The sequence below is a fragment of the Helianthus annuus genome, chromosome 9, assembly GCF_002127325.2.
Source record: "Helianthus annuus cultivar XRQ/B chromosome 9, HanXRQr2.0-SUNRISE, whole genome shotgun sequence".
In the NCBI taxonomy this organism is placed as follows: Eukaryota; Viridiplantae; Streptophyta; class Magnoliopsida; order Asterales; family Asteraceae; genus Helianthus; species Helianthus annuus.
In genome coordinates, this window is record NC_035441.2 from 137460936 (window position 1) to 137479531 (window position 18596).

The 18596-nt window shown below is 33.5% G+C and overlaps 1 protein-coding gene across 1 annotated transcript; it reads left to right on the plus strand.

Annotated features, from left to right (window-relative positions):
• Positions 1-1525: 1525 nt before the first annotated feature.
• On the plus strand, positions 1526-17423 carry LOC110878855 (salicylate carboxymethyltransferase). The gene is made up of 5 exons (XM_022127235.2): positions 1526-1622; positions 15472-15492; positions 15748-16161; positions 16239-16493; positions 16956-17423. The coding sequence occupies exons 1-5, from the start codon at positions 1569-1571 to the stop codon at positions 17313-17315; spliced, it is 1104 nt and encodes a 367-aa protein (XP_021982927.2). The 5' UTR covers positions 1526-1568; the 3' UTR covers positions 17316-17423.
• Positions 17424-18596: the final 1173 nt, after the last annotated feature.

Sequence of the window (18596 nt, forward strand, 5' to 3'; positions counted from 1 at the left end):
AAGTTTACGTCTGAACTCAAAATAAAATAAAAATTAAATACTGTCGCTTATACTTTTTACAAGTAAATCAAGAGTTAAGTGGTTTGATTGTCTTACGTTGGTCTCCGATCGTCGTGTTACACGAATCCTTAACTACCCTCCAGTCACCATCACATGACCCAGGTGCATATAATTTGATCCTAGCCAAAGTCTTCTTTTACAAACCAAAACATTATTATACAAGGAATATTATTCATAAGTTTGAATTTCAATTGACTAGATTATTTTAAAAGAAAAAATGATTATGTATACTTTTAACTATATTTATTATTAGACACTCTTTTAAAAATCCTTTGTGTGCTTGGGTGTTCACTTAAATGATACTTTTATTATATAGTAATTGATTAACTTTTTTATTGCAAATATTACTTTTATTTTACATTAAATGATACAAAATACTCTTCTTTTTATGGTTTGAACCTGAAATCTCTCCTTTAAGAGACAAGCGCCTCTATCAAATAGGCTAACGCCACATTGACACTAATTAATGATTTAAACTTAGAGGTTGTTTAGTCACAACATCTGTTAATTTTGGAATTAATTCCGTTAAAAACATGTTTGTACGTCGGCATAAAATTAGAATTTGAATTTTTTCAAGCACTCACTGCTTTTATGATATGGTTTCAACAATTATTTGTTGGCCAAAGAAAATGGAGATGCTAAGATAGAAATTAGAGATAGAGATTCAAGATTCAATACATATTTTTCTTCTTATCTTTCCTTTTAGCATCAATCAAAACTTGAAGGGATGGAGATGGTTAAGCAACGAGAAAGTGAATGACTTGGGAAGGGGTTTCAACAACGGTAATTTTGTCATTTTTGCTTTTATAATTTTTTTTTATTTTTTAAACATATTTACAAACCAAACACCTAGAAGGATTTCATTCAAATTTCACTTCCATTAAAAAAAAACTCTCAAACCAAAACAAGCTCCATAATTTATTCAATACCAAATTGTTTTGTAGATATATCATGAATAACACAATCATGAATTTCACGGAACTAATTAATTAAATAAATAAATAATGCTTGACTGTTCTTAAAACATATAATATAATTTATCACCACATATGGCACGTGTTTGTCTGAAATTCAAAGCATGTTTTTTTTATAACATATATTTTAATCGTGCAAACTATGATCCAAAACTTTGAGGGAGCAAAGCAAGTGGACATATTTTTCTAAATTTGGCATATATGATAGAGATGACAGAGTAATATGAACACATAGTTAAATTTTGAGTCATCTGACACCTCAATATTACCTATATATTAAATGTTAAACGAAAATACAGTAAATAAACAGTTAATGCTCTCAACAACCATTATGAAGTATGAAAAGAATATACCGTTTTTTTATTATAATTATAAAGAAATATCGTAATGCAAAATACGTAGAAAATATGGGTCTCACCATCAACGTCTATAAATAGAGGTAGCCAACACTCAAGAGGCATATTCGAAGGTGTAGCCTGAGTGAGAAAGTAGTACTGTGTAGTTTGGTGGTGTGTGTGACAGTGTGAGAAAGGTATGGACGTCGCTCAGGTGCTTCATATGAATGGTGGTGATGGAGATTATAGCTATGTTGTAAATGATAATCAGAGACAAAGATAATCCAAGGGAACTGATTTATTGGTTTATTTTTTCATATTTTCAAAGATACATAGATAGCATATAAATAGACATTCGCCTTAGATAATAAAGGAAATACAATAAAGATGATTCACAATTATTGATTGCCTGATTTACGGATGCCAAGAATAGGGAGGATTCTTGTTGACCCATAATTTGCTCTCCAAGATATCCTCCTTCCTAACACTCCCCCTCAAGTTGAATTGTGGGATTGCCACGATTCAACTTGGATTGGTTTTGATTTTGGGTTTTGATTATGTTTGGTTTTTGGTTTGGCTACCGTCTCCTTGACATGGTAGTTTGGCTTGATTTGAGTTACCGCCTTTAGACATGGTAAGTTTTGGCTTGATTTGAGTTACCGTCTTTCGACATGGTAACTTTGGTTTGATTTGAGCTACCGCCTTTCGACATGGCAGCCTATTTTGGGTTTTGGTTTCCCCTCAAGTTGAAAAATCAACTTGGCCATTTGGGTTTTGGCATTGTTTGGGTTTTGATTTTGTTTTGGTTTGGTTTTGATTTATTTTATTTTATTTTTTATTTTTTTTTGGTTTTGATTTTTTTTGAGCTTTGAATTTTTGAGCCTTGATTTTTTTAACTTTGATTTTTTGAGCGGAAGCTTTGATGCTTTATTTCTTTTTTTTAATATTTCCTTTTATTTAAAAAAGGAACCCTTTGCCTTTATAGGAACCTATAGCATCCTGTCAAAATCTCAAGTGCCGATTGATCCATATGAGGCTTCTTCTCATCTTCTGTAGCTACTCCACTTCCTCCATCAGTTGCCGCCATTGATTTGATTTCTAGGGTTTATGCGCAGTTAAGGATTTAATCTGGTTGGGTTTTAGGGTTCGCTGGCATAAATGAACGCAGCGGCGGCAACAACAAGGGTTTTCAGCGGCGGCGAAGTTCAGCGGGGTTTCAGGTTCGATTTCGGGGTTTAGGTTTTGATTTGATTTTGGTTTTTTTCTGGTTCGGAGTTGACAAAGAATACAGGGTCTTCGTGGGGACTGTTCGTCGGACTGAAATGGTTCGATGGGGGGTTTTGGGCGAACCGGTTTGACGACAGAACTGATGAACGAAGACGGTGAACTGATTTGTCGGAACAGTGGAATCAGGTCAGATTTGAAGTTGATTTTGGTTGAACGATTTTGGTTTTGGTTTGAGATTGAAGAACAGAGTTTTCACGGATCATAACTTTGCTCTGATACCATGTTGTAAATGATAATCAGAGACAAAGATAATCAAAGGGAACTGATTTATTGGTTTATTTCTTTCATATTTTCAAAGATACATAGATAGCATATAAATAGACATTCGCCTTAGATAATAAAGGAAATACAATAAAGATGATTCACAATTATTGGTTGCCTGATTTACGGATGCCAAGAATAGGGAGGATTCTTGTTGACCCATAATTTGCTCTCCAAGATATCCTCCTTTCTAACAAGCTATTCCAACAATTCTCTTCTACAAGTACTTTGCATCTTTTACACATATATATAACCTCGTAAAATATACAAGTGTAGAAACATATGTATTTTTTTTATTGATTTACCTTTATATAATTTATTTTAGTGATGTGCCGTAGCTCATTAAACTCGTGATTTGTCATGCATGTTCTTGAAAGGCCTATCTGATCCTTTAAAACTAGCGTATATATTTAGCATCCTATACATAATATACAACATATGTATATATGTATGTTTGTATTATTGTGTATACTTGCAGAAATAGATTCATAATTTTTGTTACAATAGATGTATGGCAGAGAAAGGTTATATCAATGACAAAACCTATAATTGATGATGCTTTGGCTGATCTCTATTCTGCTATGAACTTCCCCAAAACCCTAATCATGGCGGATCATGGATGTTCATCTGGACCAAACACATTACTGGTGGCATCTGAGCTCGTCAAGTCAGTTGACAAGATCCGACAGAAATTTGGTAACGATGAATCACCCGAAATACAGATCTACTTGAACGACCTTCCACATAATGATTTCAACACCATTTTTCTCTCGGTTTCAAAATTTCAAAAGAATCTTACAAATCAAATGGTGCCCAACTCTTCTTCACCATGTTATGTTTCTGGTGTTCCTGGATCATTCTATACAAGGCTTTTTCTCAGCAAAAGCATTCATTTTGTCTACTCTTCCTCAGTGGCGGACCCAGAAATTATTTTCTGGGGGTGCGAATGAAGAGTTCAACCAAATTTTCAAGGGGTGCAGTCGGGATTTTTACCTCGAAAATACACTAATTTTTTTTTTTCAAGGGGGGCCCCCGCCTACCCAAGCCAAAGCTTGGGTCCGCCCTTGACTCACAACCATTTACAATCACTTTTTCAAATATAAAAACGACCCTCAGATAATTTGATGTAAGGGATGTAAATGATCTTAGAGACTATTTTTTGAGACTGATTTTTAGACTCTGAAAAGAGTAAATAAGAATGTTATTAGAAACTAATTTCAACCTCTAAAGAAAATAATTGGGACCAACTGACATGGCATCTGAGATTCTTTTTCATCCACAAAGAAATGCGTTAAAATGCACTAAATGAGACATGCGTAAAAACGAAAACTGACATGCGTGACATATCCGTTGTTTGCAAACGAAATTTTCCAACTAGTCAATTAGGCCATTTTTATGACAATACATGATCGAGTTTTGTTACTGAGTGTTTTTAGAATGTTATAACAGTTTCAATTTCCTAGTTAGACCAAATTAACAAGTTTAGTTATCCAAAAATCAGAAAAACAGTCCGAAACATCCTCTGCTTTTCAAACAATCCATTATACATCCAATTATCGATTGAATTTGTTGCAAAATGACAAGTAGAATGAGCCTATAATTCCGATAACACTTGAAAAACCATAAATGATCTTGTTCAACATCGTGATACTTAAAGAACACAGAACTTCTATTCTACCCTAATTCAACATGCGGAATCCATTAATTAGTGTGTGATTATTCACTAACAACTAAACAAACGTTTGATTACAATTCAAGTCAATAGTCGAACATAGTTTCTCTTAGAACAGACTAATATAGAGACATATGCTCTGGATAGCTACACTGTGATCGATGACAAACTATCACGCTTGACATCCTTTTATAGGCATGTCGCATGCGTCACTATAAACACACTTATAACACATATAAACACACGTATAACACATTTGTTTATAAACTGCCCACACATGAGTCATATGCAGTGGCGAAGTTTGAGATTTCCAACCGGCGGGTCGAAAACGTATATACCAAAATATTTCTATAAAACCAGGGGGTCAAAAACGTATATACCCAAAAATTTCTATACGAAAACTACATACTCTCCACGACTGAACGAAAAATTCGGGTGGTTGTGTTCACGAACGGTTCATGAACACTTATCGAACGAGATTTTATGTTTGTGTTCGTTCATTAAGGAAATGAGCGTGTTCACGAATGGTTTACGAACACAAATAAATTTGGCGAACGCGATGAAGGATAACGGTGGATGGCCCAGTGACTAGCACTGGAACTTGAATCCTTATTGTGGAACGAAGGTTGTTTGTATTCGTCAATGTAAATAATGAGAAATGAAACGGGAACAACAACAACAACAACCATACCCAGTAAATCACACAAATAGCAAAGCTACTTATAGGGTCTGGGGAGGATGGGATGTAGACAGACCTTGCCTCTATCCATAGGGATAGAAATGAAAGGGGGAATGATACATAAATAAGGTGAAATATGGTTTCCTAGTTTAATTGTTAGGGTGATAAAATAAATAAAAATTTAATAATATAAAAAGTATAAATAAAATATATGAAAGTACAAAAATCTATAATTAAAACACAAACAAACGAACGCAAATGAACAAATGTTCACGAACACATTACCCGAACGTTCACGAACACAATTGAACGAACGAGACCTCTGTTCATGTTCGTTCATTTTAACTAATCGAACGAAATTTCTTGTTCATGTTCGTTCGTTTATTAAACGAATGAACATAAATGAACTTTCCGCCGAACGGTTCACGAACTGTTCACTGAACGTTCGGTTCATTTACAGCCCTACACACATGGGCGGTTCTTAGAAGGCCTGGCAAGTTTTTCGGCCGTAGTGCTAATTTTCCGCATTTCGATCGAATTTTTTTATATATACTATGTTCGGTCCAGGCATTATTTAGTGCACGTGTCTTTCGGCCCTGGGACGTTCAACAGGCAAGATCCGCCACTGCCTACACACATATGCACTATAGACTCAATCTAACCTATTCGTACATTAAACACACTGTTATGCATTAAAAAACTAAAAGGTTTAAATTTAAATCTTATAGTTACACATAATATTATTCTCATTTTGAGAATTTAATTTATAAAAGAAGCTTAATTGATGTAGAATTCTTACACTTTTTATGTTAGTAACTTTATTTGTTTATTTTTAGTGACATCTTTTATGTAGTTATAAGGGGTTTCGGTTTTAGTATGTCATATAACTTTGTACAAAATACAAAACCTTACAAGAACGACCTTGATTCCAAATTTCCAAGGACCACCAACAGGACAAAATACTTGCGAAAGTTTGGGACACGTGCAATTACATGGACAACACTATGCACAAAGAGCATGTGGTATCTTGGTCATTGGATGAAACATGTTGAAAAAATTGATTTTTTGCTTTTTACAAATAAGAAATGATTTTTTTTAACAATAATTCCTAGTTTTTTTTGTCTCCTTGAATACAAAACATGACTTTGTTCAAGAGAAAATTGATATGTATTATGGAACGCACATGACTTTGTTCAAGAGAAAATTGATATGTATTATTATTGAACCCTAAGATAAAATGAAAACATCATATTCTCCTTTAGGGAATTTATAAATTTATTAGGAATAACAAATTTTGAAACTTACTATTGACATCTAGTTATTGAATGAAAATAAACACACAAAATAATACGATAAATGATTTAAACGTTTTTACAATTAAATGTAATAATTAAAAGTTGGTAAATTTGCTGAAAATATTGTGGTTCGAAATTTGAGATTCAGATAATGAAGCTTATTAGGCTCCACGAAAATCATCTATGGTGTTTGATGCTTAATTGAATCTTTTATATCATTTTCTTTAATACTTATAGGCTTTGTAGCTCAAAACGCATATAAACACACAACCTTTAAAGTTCGAAATTTCTACCTCATTTGCATTTGTTTAATTCAAACAATGGTCAAATATTAATTTGTTAACTCGTATCTCTCATTTGTATTACGTTTCTTATTGACCATAGCTTATAGTCGTCACAACTCATGTATAATCTTAACTATACCCTAGTAAAAATGTTGTATATTAATAAAGAAATAAAAGATTATGATATAAAACTAAGAAGATTTCATCGTAAAATCTATAAGTTATTGAGCATGCATAAAATATACTAAATTTTAATACTATAAATTAATAGGGATGGTTCAAATTAAAACCACTTTTATCGTGAAAACTCGAAAACTAACTAAAAAATAGTCTAAAAAATACACCAATAATTTTTTTTTTCAATTTTTTTATAAAAAATCGCAGGTTTTTTTATATAAAAAATTTTTTCAAAATTTTTTTTTCTGTATTACATATGTGTATGTGTGTACTACAAATTTTTTTATATACTAAAAGTGGCGAAAATTGGTATGCAAAAAAAAAATAAAATAAAAAAATTTTTGGTATGTTTTTTTGGCTTTTTTAGTTAGTTTTCGAGTTTTCGCGTTAACTAGTGGTTTTCATTTGAACCTTCCCCATAAATTAATAACATGTTGGTGTTTCATAAAGTTATACTCTAAGTATAGGAAGGTTTAAAAAAAATGTTGGCTTTTTCATTTCTAATTTAAAGGTTTTTTTTTTTTTTTTATTTTTTTTTTAACCTCTTTGATTTTGATTTTTTACCTTTACCCAAACTTTTTCAACTTTTGCAAGTTAACCCCTTTTGTGAACCCCCATATTTTTCATCTTTTTAAAATTTTTTGTTTTAAGAACACGTTTATGTGGTCTTATAAATAGGATTTGTTTGCTTTGATTTTAAATGTACTCTTAATTTGAATATAAGAAAATAGTCGTGGGTTGTCCCCATATCTCTGTGTTTATTCGATTGTTTGACCTGATTGTTTAACCATCTAGACCGATAATTGGTATTAGAGAGCTAAGGGCTCATACCGAAGGGTGAAGATCAAGAAACGGTTAAGAACGAATCACCAGCCAAAACTGAAATCTTTTTTTTGGAGTCTTCTTTCACCACAACACCACCATAGTGCGAGTAAGCCACCACAGCCGCACACGTGGCTCAAAAATTTCAAGGAGCTTCCTTCCGCTGACGCATGACAACCCGTATTGTTGTCGTTTTTTTTCTAGTTCTTGGTTAGAATACGGTAACGCTTGTCCCTGTGTGGTCGATTTTTTGACTTGATAAAATGTTTGTTTAGATCTGGTTCGGGTTTATTGGTATACATAAAAAGAAACCGAAGACTGATGGCCGGTGACAAAGACGGGAGTCCAGGAAAAGAATCGACGAGTGGTTCGTTTTTGTAGGTACCAAAGTTGACCTCGACCAACTACACATCGTTCTAGGTTATGGTGAAGATCATGTTTGGTGTGAAAGGCTTGCAATATGCGATTGATCAAGAAAAGGGGACTAATATCGAAGAAAGAAGTTCATGGTATCATCTCCCAAACCCTACCAGAAGATGTTATGCTTTAGATAGCTGAGTAGAACACCCCGAAAGACGTATGGGAAGCAGTAAGAGTTCTTTAGGTATCATAAGTTGCTAAAAAGTGAGTTAAACGGATTAAAGACGGGAGATACGAAAAGTACTGATGAATTTGCATCATAGTTAGGTGGAGTACATTTAAAGTACACGAGCTTCAGAACAACACTTGAAGAAGAAGTTGTGGTAAGGAAATCCTTAACTTTTACCGCCTGATAAATACTTTCCTATAGTTTCCTCATTTGAGGAAAGAGATCTAGAACATGACACATGAAGATATGGTCGGAAGATTGAAGGCATATAAGAAAGAAATATGTTCAAGATTGTGAATGAAAGCTCTAAAAAGATTGTTAAAGGAAAGTTGAAAAATACCGAGGATGTGGTAGAGGACATGGAAGATTTAATGGAAGAGGAAATCCAACATGCAATAATGAACGTGAGTGACCAAGGCGAACATGGTCAAGACCAAGGGATAAAGAAGCCGAGTGATTTGTAGGATAGAAGGAAGACTTTGGGTGCTACAATTTTGATAATATTGGGCACCACTCGAGTGAGTGCAAAGCACCAAGCAAAGGGAAAGAAGTGAATATGAAAAAAAAAAAAAAACAGAATACGAAGGTGATTGCGATCCCTCCATGTTTATGGCATCCTGTTCACTTTAGAAAGTAAGTTTATATGAAGAACGAGTTATCCCAGGAATGTTTTGAAAAAGGATGGAAAAGAAGAAGGAAGTTGGTACTTAGACAACAGTGGAAGTTATCACATCTCAGGAAAGAAAGAATTTTCACTAATTTGAATGAACGAGTTTCTGGTGAAGTAAAGTTTGGTGATCGACCCGTTATAAAAATCAAAGGTAAAGAGAGTGTAACCATGGTAGGAATGTCGAAAAGAAGACGTTTTGTGATGATTTCTACTTGTCTAATTCGAAAACCAATCTTCTTAGCTTAGGAGAGTTGGATGAAGAGAAGGAATAAAGGCATGACGATGAATATTTTAAGTTTGTGTTAATTATTAAATTTAAGGTTCGGCTTATTTCTATTTTAATATATTATAAGTCATATTTTAGAAATAAATTGTAAGTTAGAATATGATTAATAATTATTAAATTTAAGCTTTGGCTTATTTCTATTTTAATATACTAAGTCATATTTTAGAAATAAATTGTTTGTTAGAATATGATTAGATTTTAGTTGCTTGTTAGAATATGATTAGTTTGCTTTGATTTTATAGAAATATAAATTGTTTGTTAGAATATGATTAAATTTTAGTTGTTTGTTAGGGTGTAAGGGGCACTCCCCTAAGAGGGGAGTCCCCTCTCTTACGCATAACCAATCCTCGTGTGCCACGTCAACTCCCCTCTTAAACTCACCTCATACCCTAAATTGATGGCGACACTCCCCTCTTAGGTGACTTGGTTTTTTATTAAAAAAAAAAAAGTTTTCATTGGTTGATTGAATGGGGCCCACCTTCTCTCTCCTCCCTTCTCTTCAGTGCCTCCTCACCGATCATCCTCCCCGATTTTGGCTCCCCGCTGGACCGGCGGCACCTCCCCGATCGGTGAAATTGGTCCCCGTACGGGGTCACCGAGGGTGCCCCGCTCCCCCTTAGAATATGACTAGTTTGCTTTGATTTTATAGAAATATAAATTGTTTGTTGGAATATGATTAAATTTAAGGTGTGTTCTGTTGTTGTTGTTGTTGGATTGATTTTTCTTCTGCCACTCAACTATTCTAATATTCCGTGTCATCTAGTTTGACTTCAACTTGATGGATTCTCTCACAATTTTCAATTTACACGTTTTATGTGTTGAACAAATCAGTTTTGCAAAGTTAAGGTTTTTTTTTTATTTCCATTTACATGTTTTTTTTATATTTTTTTATGACTTGCGCAACGTGGCAGTCCACATCATCGGCACTTCGGTGCTTACCTCAGAACTCATATTTAAAACATAGTACATTTACCTTTGTAAACCTTTAAACAAAAAAGTTACCTTTGTTTTTAATAACTACCAAATCGATAGATTAGCATTTCGATTGTCATACGTTGGTGTCATGTCGTCGTTTTACACGAATCCTTAACAACCATCACATGATTATTTTTAATAATCCACGTGAATATAATTATGTAATTCCTCCTGTGTGTTTTAGTCATGGTCAAAGACTTATCTATGACCCAAAACTTGATCACAATGGAAATACTATTCATAGGTTTAACCTTTTCCAGAAAAAAAAAACTATTAGATTAGTTTATATAGAAAAGGAGATTATGTTTCTAAGTATATTTTTTAAGACACATTTGAAATCATACGTCATACGTGTGTACTTATTATTGTCATTAAAAATTATAGTGATTTAAACATAGGTTTATAAACAATTTGGTATTATTTATCTATTGTCTGAGTTTTAGAAAACTATAATTCTTTTTTTTTTTGTGATTGAACCGAGTTTTAGAAAACTACAATATTTTTCAGTCATAGGGTAGGTCTCGATCACAACTACCATATTTTTCGGTGATAGGGTAGGTCTCGATCACGGTGTTTACCTATTATTACTAGAATGTTTATCCAGTTTTAGAAAACTATAATTTTTTTTTTTTTTTTTTTTTTTTTTTTTTTTTTTTTTTGTGAAAGAACTAAGTTTTAGGAAACTATAATATTTTTCGGTGATAGGGTAGGTCTCGATCACGATGTTTACCGATTATTACTAGAATATTTTCTTTTTTATAATTTGTGTATGACTCATCTTATTCTCATACCCCCAAATCTTATTGTTTTTACATATTTTCACTCTAACACTATCTATATTTATTTATGTAGGGTGTGAGTTGACTACAAAGTCTATTTTAAATACAAAGTGTAGGAAGTGTTCTAAGAATGACATGTGACATTTAGAGATTTTATATTAAAGGGCATAAAGGTAATTGAAGAATTAACTTATTTATGGAAAATTTATTTCTTAAACAAATAAGTAGATTTTTAAGGAAACAACATATCTGTTAAGAATTCAAAATTGTCAGTTACTTATAATACAAAGAACGTATACATAACAAATTAACATGACATGCGATCAGTCATGAAGAAATTCTTGAAGTTGTGTTTTAGCAGTTATTAGTTTATTCACGTTGTGTTTTATCAGTTACAGGTGTAAACAACTTACATTTCCGTATAACCCACCAGTATAAACAACTTACATTCTATATAACACACGATTATAAACATCTTAGATTCCGTATAACACACCAGTATAAACAGCTTACATTCCATATAACACACGAGTATAAACATCTTAGATTCCGTATAACACACCAGTATAAACAACTTCGATTGCCAGTATAACACACTAGTATAAACAACTTAGATTCCGTATAACACAGCAGTATAAACAGCTTTGATCGCCAGTATAACACACTAGTATAAACAACTTAGATTCCGTATAACACACTAGTATAAACAGCTTCGGTCTCCAGTATACCACACCAATATAAACAACTTAGATTATGCATAACACACCATTATAAAAGCTTGCATTCCGTATAACACACTAGTATAAACATATTAAATTGCGAAAAGAAACGTATGAACATTTTTTTGGAATAAATTATAGTGTTATTGTTCTTCATTGTTTGAATGTTCTTGAATCATGTTGATGTCTAGATCCATGATTTTAGAGATTGGTGGTTAATTAATGAAGAAATGACTATAATAAAGGAACTGATGGTAGTTTCTTTATTTAAAACACGATTAATGACTACAATGCCCTTCGCCTATTAAATGAATCAATAATTAAAACACAAATATTACAAAAATGTCACCCAACTAATCTCAACCATTGATCAAACACATCCAATGGCACAAAATACTTCCTACACTTTGTAGAAAAAAAAGCAAACTTTGTAGACCTCACCCTATCTATGTATATATAGAGATAGATAGAGGGGAGATGTGTGTGAATATTAACACCCTTTTTATATTTATTTAGACTATATATTGTGGTTTAATTAAAAAGTGCATAATGTTGTGATATGTCAATGTTACGTAGGGATTGTGCGTAAACTAACCCACCAATCAACTATCACGTTGTGTTTTAACTAATTATTAAAAAAACAAAATAAAAAAAGTGTGATTGGTTGATTGGGGTTAGACCCCACACCCTTATCCTCTCATGCCCGTCAGACTATGGGGTGTGGAGGGGCTTGGGTTGGGGGCATTGTTCGACATGTGACAAGAGTGGGATCCACAAGCTAATACTTAAAAACTAGGGGTATGGTGGAACGTCGCTTAGCTGGGCATGGTCATGTGAATTATTTTTTGTTTAAACTCTTTACTTTGAACCAGCCAACAATAGCTTGCCACGTCACCCAGCCTCCCGCCAAGCAGAATATCCACGCCAAATGGGCAACGCCAAGCCCAAGGCCGAGCCGGGGTGGTGTAGCCGGCGTTAAACCCATTTCAACGCCACAACCCACGCCGCATACACACCGGTCTTAAGGGGGTAGCGCCTCCCTTTGGACTTGGTGTTTAAGGGTCAAACGGTGATGCTTAGCGCCTGCATATGCTGAGGTGGCATGGGGTGTTAGCCTAAAATGAAGAGCTTTGTGATCCATTATAGTGATCATAGATAGAATTGTATATGGATAAAAGTTTAAATTATAGTGATCATAGATAGAATTGTATATGGTTAAAAGTTTCATTCGAAAGTAATTTTTCTATTAGTTTTTTTTTTTTATAATTAACTTAGGTTATAGTCCCATGTATACACAAAATAGATAATGAAAACTTTTTGTTTGCTTATCGTAATCATAATAAGACAAGTAGGCATACTTGATAATCATCAAACAAGCTTGCAATTTCTTGCTCATATTAATCAATATCTAACTCGCTTCTAAAGTGCTTAACAACACTCGTTTTTAAAAAACCAATCAGGTGTATATGATATTAATATAGGAAAATCATGGTTTGAATTTAAATAAATTTCCGTAATTAAAGACTTGAAATTAGATTATATTAGAAATAATAGCGTTTTTTGGTAACATAATTCAATAATATCATCATTATTATTATAAATCTAATATTAAAAGAATTCAGAAAATATGTTTCGTTAAGGTTTAATTCAAAAATATTATTATCAGACTATGTTTAGTCAATTAGCAGCAGTCCATGCCAAATCAGCATAGGGGCGCTAAACACCAACCTCTCTAGTTATTGAGGGCACCAAAGCCCTATTCCACCATTGCATTAAGAGACGCCAAACCCTTGTGAGATGCGGTCCACCCCTTTTGACCAATAATATCTTTTTATTTATTTATTCTATATTTAGTTAAACGGCTACACCTAATTTTGTCGTCTTTAGTTATTGCTTAGATGCCTACGTGGCGGTAATGTGACAGTGGTTTAGTTAACTTGATTTGTCATCATATATTTTATTAATCAGAAATGTTTTATATTACTCAAAGCAATTAATGATTTTAAAATATTATCAATTTATATAAATTCAAGTGTTAGATTTATTGCCATAATGGATGATAGTAAATAAATAAGTAGAAATACTACTATTATCGGATAATTGTGGTTATCTTTTAAAAAAAATATTACAATAGACAAAAAAACACTTATAATTCCCTCACACTTTATTGGATAATAGTTTTATAGAACTTGTCATTATATAATTTAAATAAAAATTGTTTGAGGGATGAGGAGGTATTGCCATGTGGCATTAATTGTAATTCTTTATTAGAATTTAGATTAGATGAAGACATTCGTGACTTCCTTGTATCTTCGACTGTTTTTAACATCAAAATTTAAACGCGTAATTTATCGCCATGGTACTTTTTTTATTTAAATTCATAGCTTCTGTTTTTATAATTATATTCATTTTAAGCGAACAAAGGTGACCAAAATAACTTTGATATTTTGTTTTACTAGTTTGTTGGAGTGATGGTACGTGATCAACGTAAAACATGTGGATATAGAGTACTATATGTGGAAAAAATAATTGAATTCTGAATCATTTGACACCGCACATTAAGGCTAAGGTATGTGGGATCATAGTTGGGACATGATTCGTCATGAAGGAACATGAATGAAAGGCTGTATCACCTCCTTCCATAATTCACCATAGTTTGCATGGATTAAACCATAACAATCATGGTCCTCATTTCTATTTTCAAGTAATCATTTTCTTTATCTTTAGACAAAGATAAATTAGAATAAATAACTGGATAGTGGTTTGGGTCATGACCACACCCTTAGGGTAGTGGTTTTGGATTGTGAATTAGAGGTAGGTGACATGACCTTGACGTGAAGGGTCATGGTGGTCATAAGGGTCATGACCACACCCTATAGCCTAAGAGTAAGTACTATATATGGAAAAAATAATTGAATTATGAATCATTTGACACACACATTTGTGGGGTAATGGTTGGGACATGATTCGACACGTAGGAACATGAATGGAAGGCTATAGCATCCTCTTCTCTAATCCACCATGGTTTGCATGAATTAAACCATGACAAATATGGTCCTCCTTTCCATTTTTCAAGTAATAATTTCCTTTTTTTCTTTAGATAAAGATAAATTAAAATAAATAAATGGATAGTGGTTTGGGTCATGATCATACCCTTAGAATAGTGGTTTTGGATTATAGATTAGAGGTGAGTGACATGACACTGACATAAAAGGTCATGATAGTCATGACCACACCCTATAGCATAAGAGTAATTACTATATATGAGAAAAATAATTGAATTCTGAATCATTTGACACCACACATTAAACATGTAACGAAAATATAGTAAACAAAAAAACAGTACTCTCAACAACTATCATGAATATGAAAAGAATCTTGCAAATTAATTATGATTATGAAATTCTTATAATACAAGATAGATTGAAGAATATATAAAAAATTATAATATGGAGCTCGTCATCAATATGTCTATAAATAGAGGCCTCTCAAACTCAACAAGCATATTCGAAGTGTGTCATAGTGTGTGAGACTGTGAGAGAGATCGAGAGATATGGACGTCGCTCAGCTGCTTCACATGAATGGTGGTGATGGAGACTATAGCTATTCAAACAATTCTCTTCTACAGGTACCTTGCATCTTATAGATATATACACTCATATATATGAAGAAACATATATGTATTATTTTATATTGGTTTCACTACATAATTTATATGAGCGATCTATATGTCAATGGAAGGCCATGCATGTTCTTGAAAGGCAGCTAGCTATTGTAAACACACTAAATGTACAAACCACATATAAATATGCATATGCATATACATGTATTATTGGTTTATAAAGAAACTGATTTAATTTTTTTTTTGCTTATATTTCGGCAGAGAAAGGTTATATCAATGACAAAACCTATAATTGATGAAGCTTTGGCCAAACTCTATTCTGCTATGAACTTCCCCAAAACCCTTATCATGGCCGATCTTGGATGTTCATCTGGACCGAACACATTACTAGTGGCATCGGAGCTCGTCAAGTCAGTTGACAAGATCCGACAGAAATTTGGTAACGATGAATCACCCGAAATACAGATATATTTGAACGACCTTCCACATAATGATTTCAACACCATTTTTCTCTCCGTGTCAAAATTTCAAAAGAACCTTACAAACCAAATGGTGTCCAACTCTTCTTCACCGTGTTACATTTCCGGTGTTCCTGGATCATTCTATACTAGGCTTTTTCTCAGCAAAAGCATTCATTTTGTCTACTCTTCCTATAGTCTCATGTGGCTCTCCCGGGTAATTTTTTCGCTCTCACTCTCTCTATATATAATGTGTGTGTTAACTTATGTTTCAATAAAATTTTAATTGAACAGGTTCCTAAAATGATCAATACAAACAAAAATAACATATACTTGTCAACAACAAGCCCCCCATGCGTAATAAAAGCATACCGTGAGCAATTTCAAAGCGATTTTTTGACATTTCTCAAGTATCGTGCTGAGGAGATGGTGAGTGGAGGGCGTATGGTTTTGACAATACTAGGGAGGCAAAGCGACGATCCTTGTAGCAAAGAATGTTGTTACGTATGGGACCTATTAGCCACATCCCTAAAGGATATGGTTGCTGAGGTACATTCTTTCATCCTTTAGAAAATAAATAATTCTATTTTAAATTCATTACTACTGTAACAATTTGTCTCGCTATGTTATCAAGACATTTTATAATGATGGAAGAATTCATCCCAACATTACACGGATGATTATAATTAATAATACTCCAGGGAGAATGAACAAGAGGAGAGTTGTATATAGTCTGAGATTTCTGAAAAACTATCTTCCTCAAATCTCATATCCTCCAAGTACATACTCTAAAAATCCATATTTAGGCCTTTTTTTCAACTCCTTACATATTACAACCTTCCAACTTCAATTTATTTCCAAATAATGCCCTAACTTTTCATTTATATAGTAAAGCCCTGAAATATTAACAAACTAACATATGTAATCAAAGACTGTGTATGTAGGAGTTAACTGATAATCTTAATTAAATACATTTGAAGTTTATCTAAACTCTAAAGCTCTTGAAAGCAGGGACTTATAGAAGAAGAGAAACTAGATTCATTTAACATTCCACAATACACACCGAATCCTAAAGAAGTGAGTAATGAAGTCGAGAAAGAAGGGTCGTTTGTGATTGATTGCCTTGAGGTTTCTGAAGTAAATTGGGATGCTTGCACAGACAACAATCTCAATTTATCCAAAGAGGATGTGCAAGGATACAATATGGGAAAATGTATGAGAGCTGTTGCGGAGCCTTTGGTCCTGAGTCACTTTGGCGATTCGATAATTGAGGAGGTGTTTAAGAGGTACACAGATAATATCAAGATTAGCATGTCCGGTGAGAAGACCAAGCTCGTTAATGTCACTGTGTCCATGACCCGAAAAGGATGATCTTTTTATGATTTCAGCATCTAGGATTAAGAAAGTGTTATTTGGATTGCTTTGTTATGAAAAATGTAATGCCTTTCCGTAAGTTTCAAATAAACTGTTTTATCGATCTTCTGGCTATCCGAATCACTTTGAATTTTTGACTTTAGCTCGCCATCGTGACATGCGACAACTCTCATGTGCTCCCCCACGTGGCGCGGGTGAGGCTCCTTTTCAAAACATTGTTTTCGGTCGCTCATTCTACCTGCGCACTCCAAATTTCTTCGTGTATACTCATTTTCCATCATTTAGCACCCATCAAACTATACTGTCTTTAATTGCATAGTAAACTATCAAAAAATGTTAATTGGTGGCACAATGGATTAAAACTTACCAACCAAAGGTAACTACAATATGTGTGTTTTCATAGTAAACTATCTAAAATGTGACCTTTTTATGTAGTTATGGTGGGCTAATAAAAAACAAGTAATTTGTACTTCAGATAGTATAGGAAAGTAAAGTCGTATCTACAGAGAATTTGTGGGCAGTGTTCAACAATTCAACTTATTAATTAACTATTCGCCTAAGTTGGGGGTTTGTTTGATTGAAAGAGTTTGAAAGTTGATTTAGAAAATGTATCATATTAATAGAAAAGTAACCCCCACTCATAATCCCGATTGTAAGTTTAACACAAAATTTAGTTTCACCGATCTAAACACCACATATATATGGCATCGGAATTAATGAATTTCAATAATAATTAAGGACAATTTTTAATAATAACAATACAACCTAATGATCCATTAAGATATACCACCTATTCGCCGAATTACCAACCTACTAACGATGTAAGAAAACCACCAATACGTTTGATAAAAGACAAATATTCAAATGTAAATAACGTTTATCAAATCCAATACGGGTGGTCAAGATGTATCAGTTACAATAATTAGAAAAACATAGTAATTGTGCAAACCTTGACAATCGTTCATCTGAGGGAAGTCACAAGGATTTTAGCCGCGCATGGTAGTCATCACAGCTTCAGATCCTATATCGGCACGAGAAAACCAGAAGGAATCGGACGATTTTGGTGAAAAATACCCGAAAGTCGCCTTTTCATAGCTGGATTCATAAACACAGGATAACAGTTGAATCCCTTAATCGACACACTTAATTAGGTACAAAAACACAAACTTCCGCGTCGAACCTCCCTGCGATACGCGGAGGGGTCCTCTTCACCCGTCGCGTGGCGCAACGCGAATCACTTTGAATTTTTGACTTTAGCTCGCCATCGTGACATGCGAC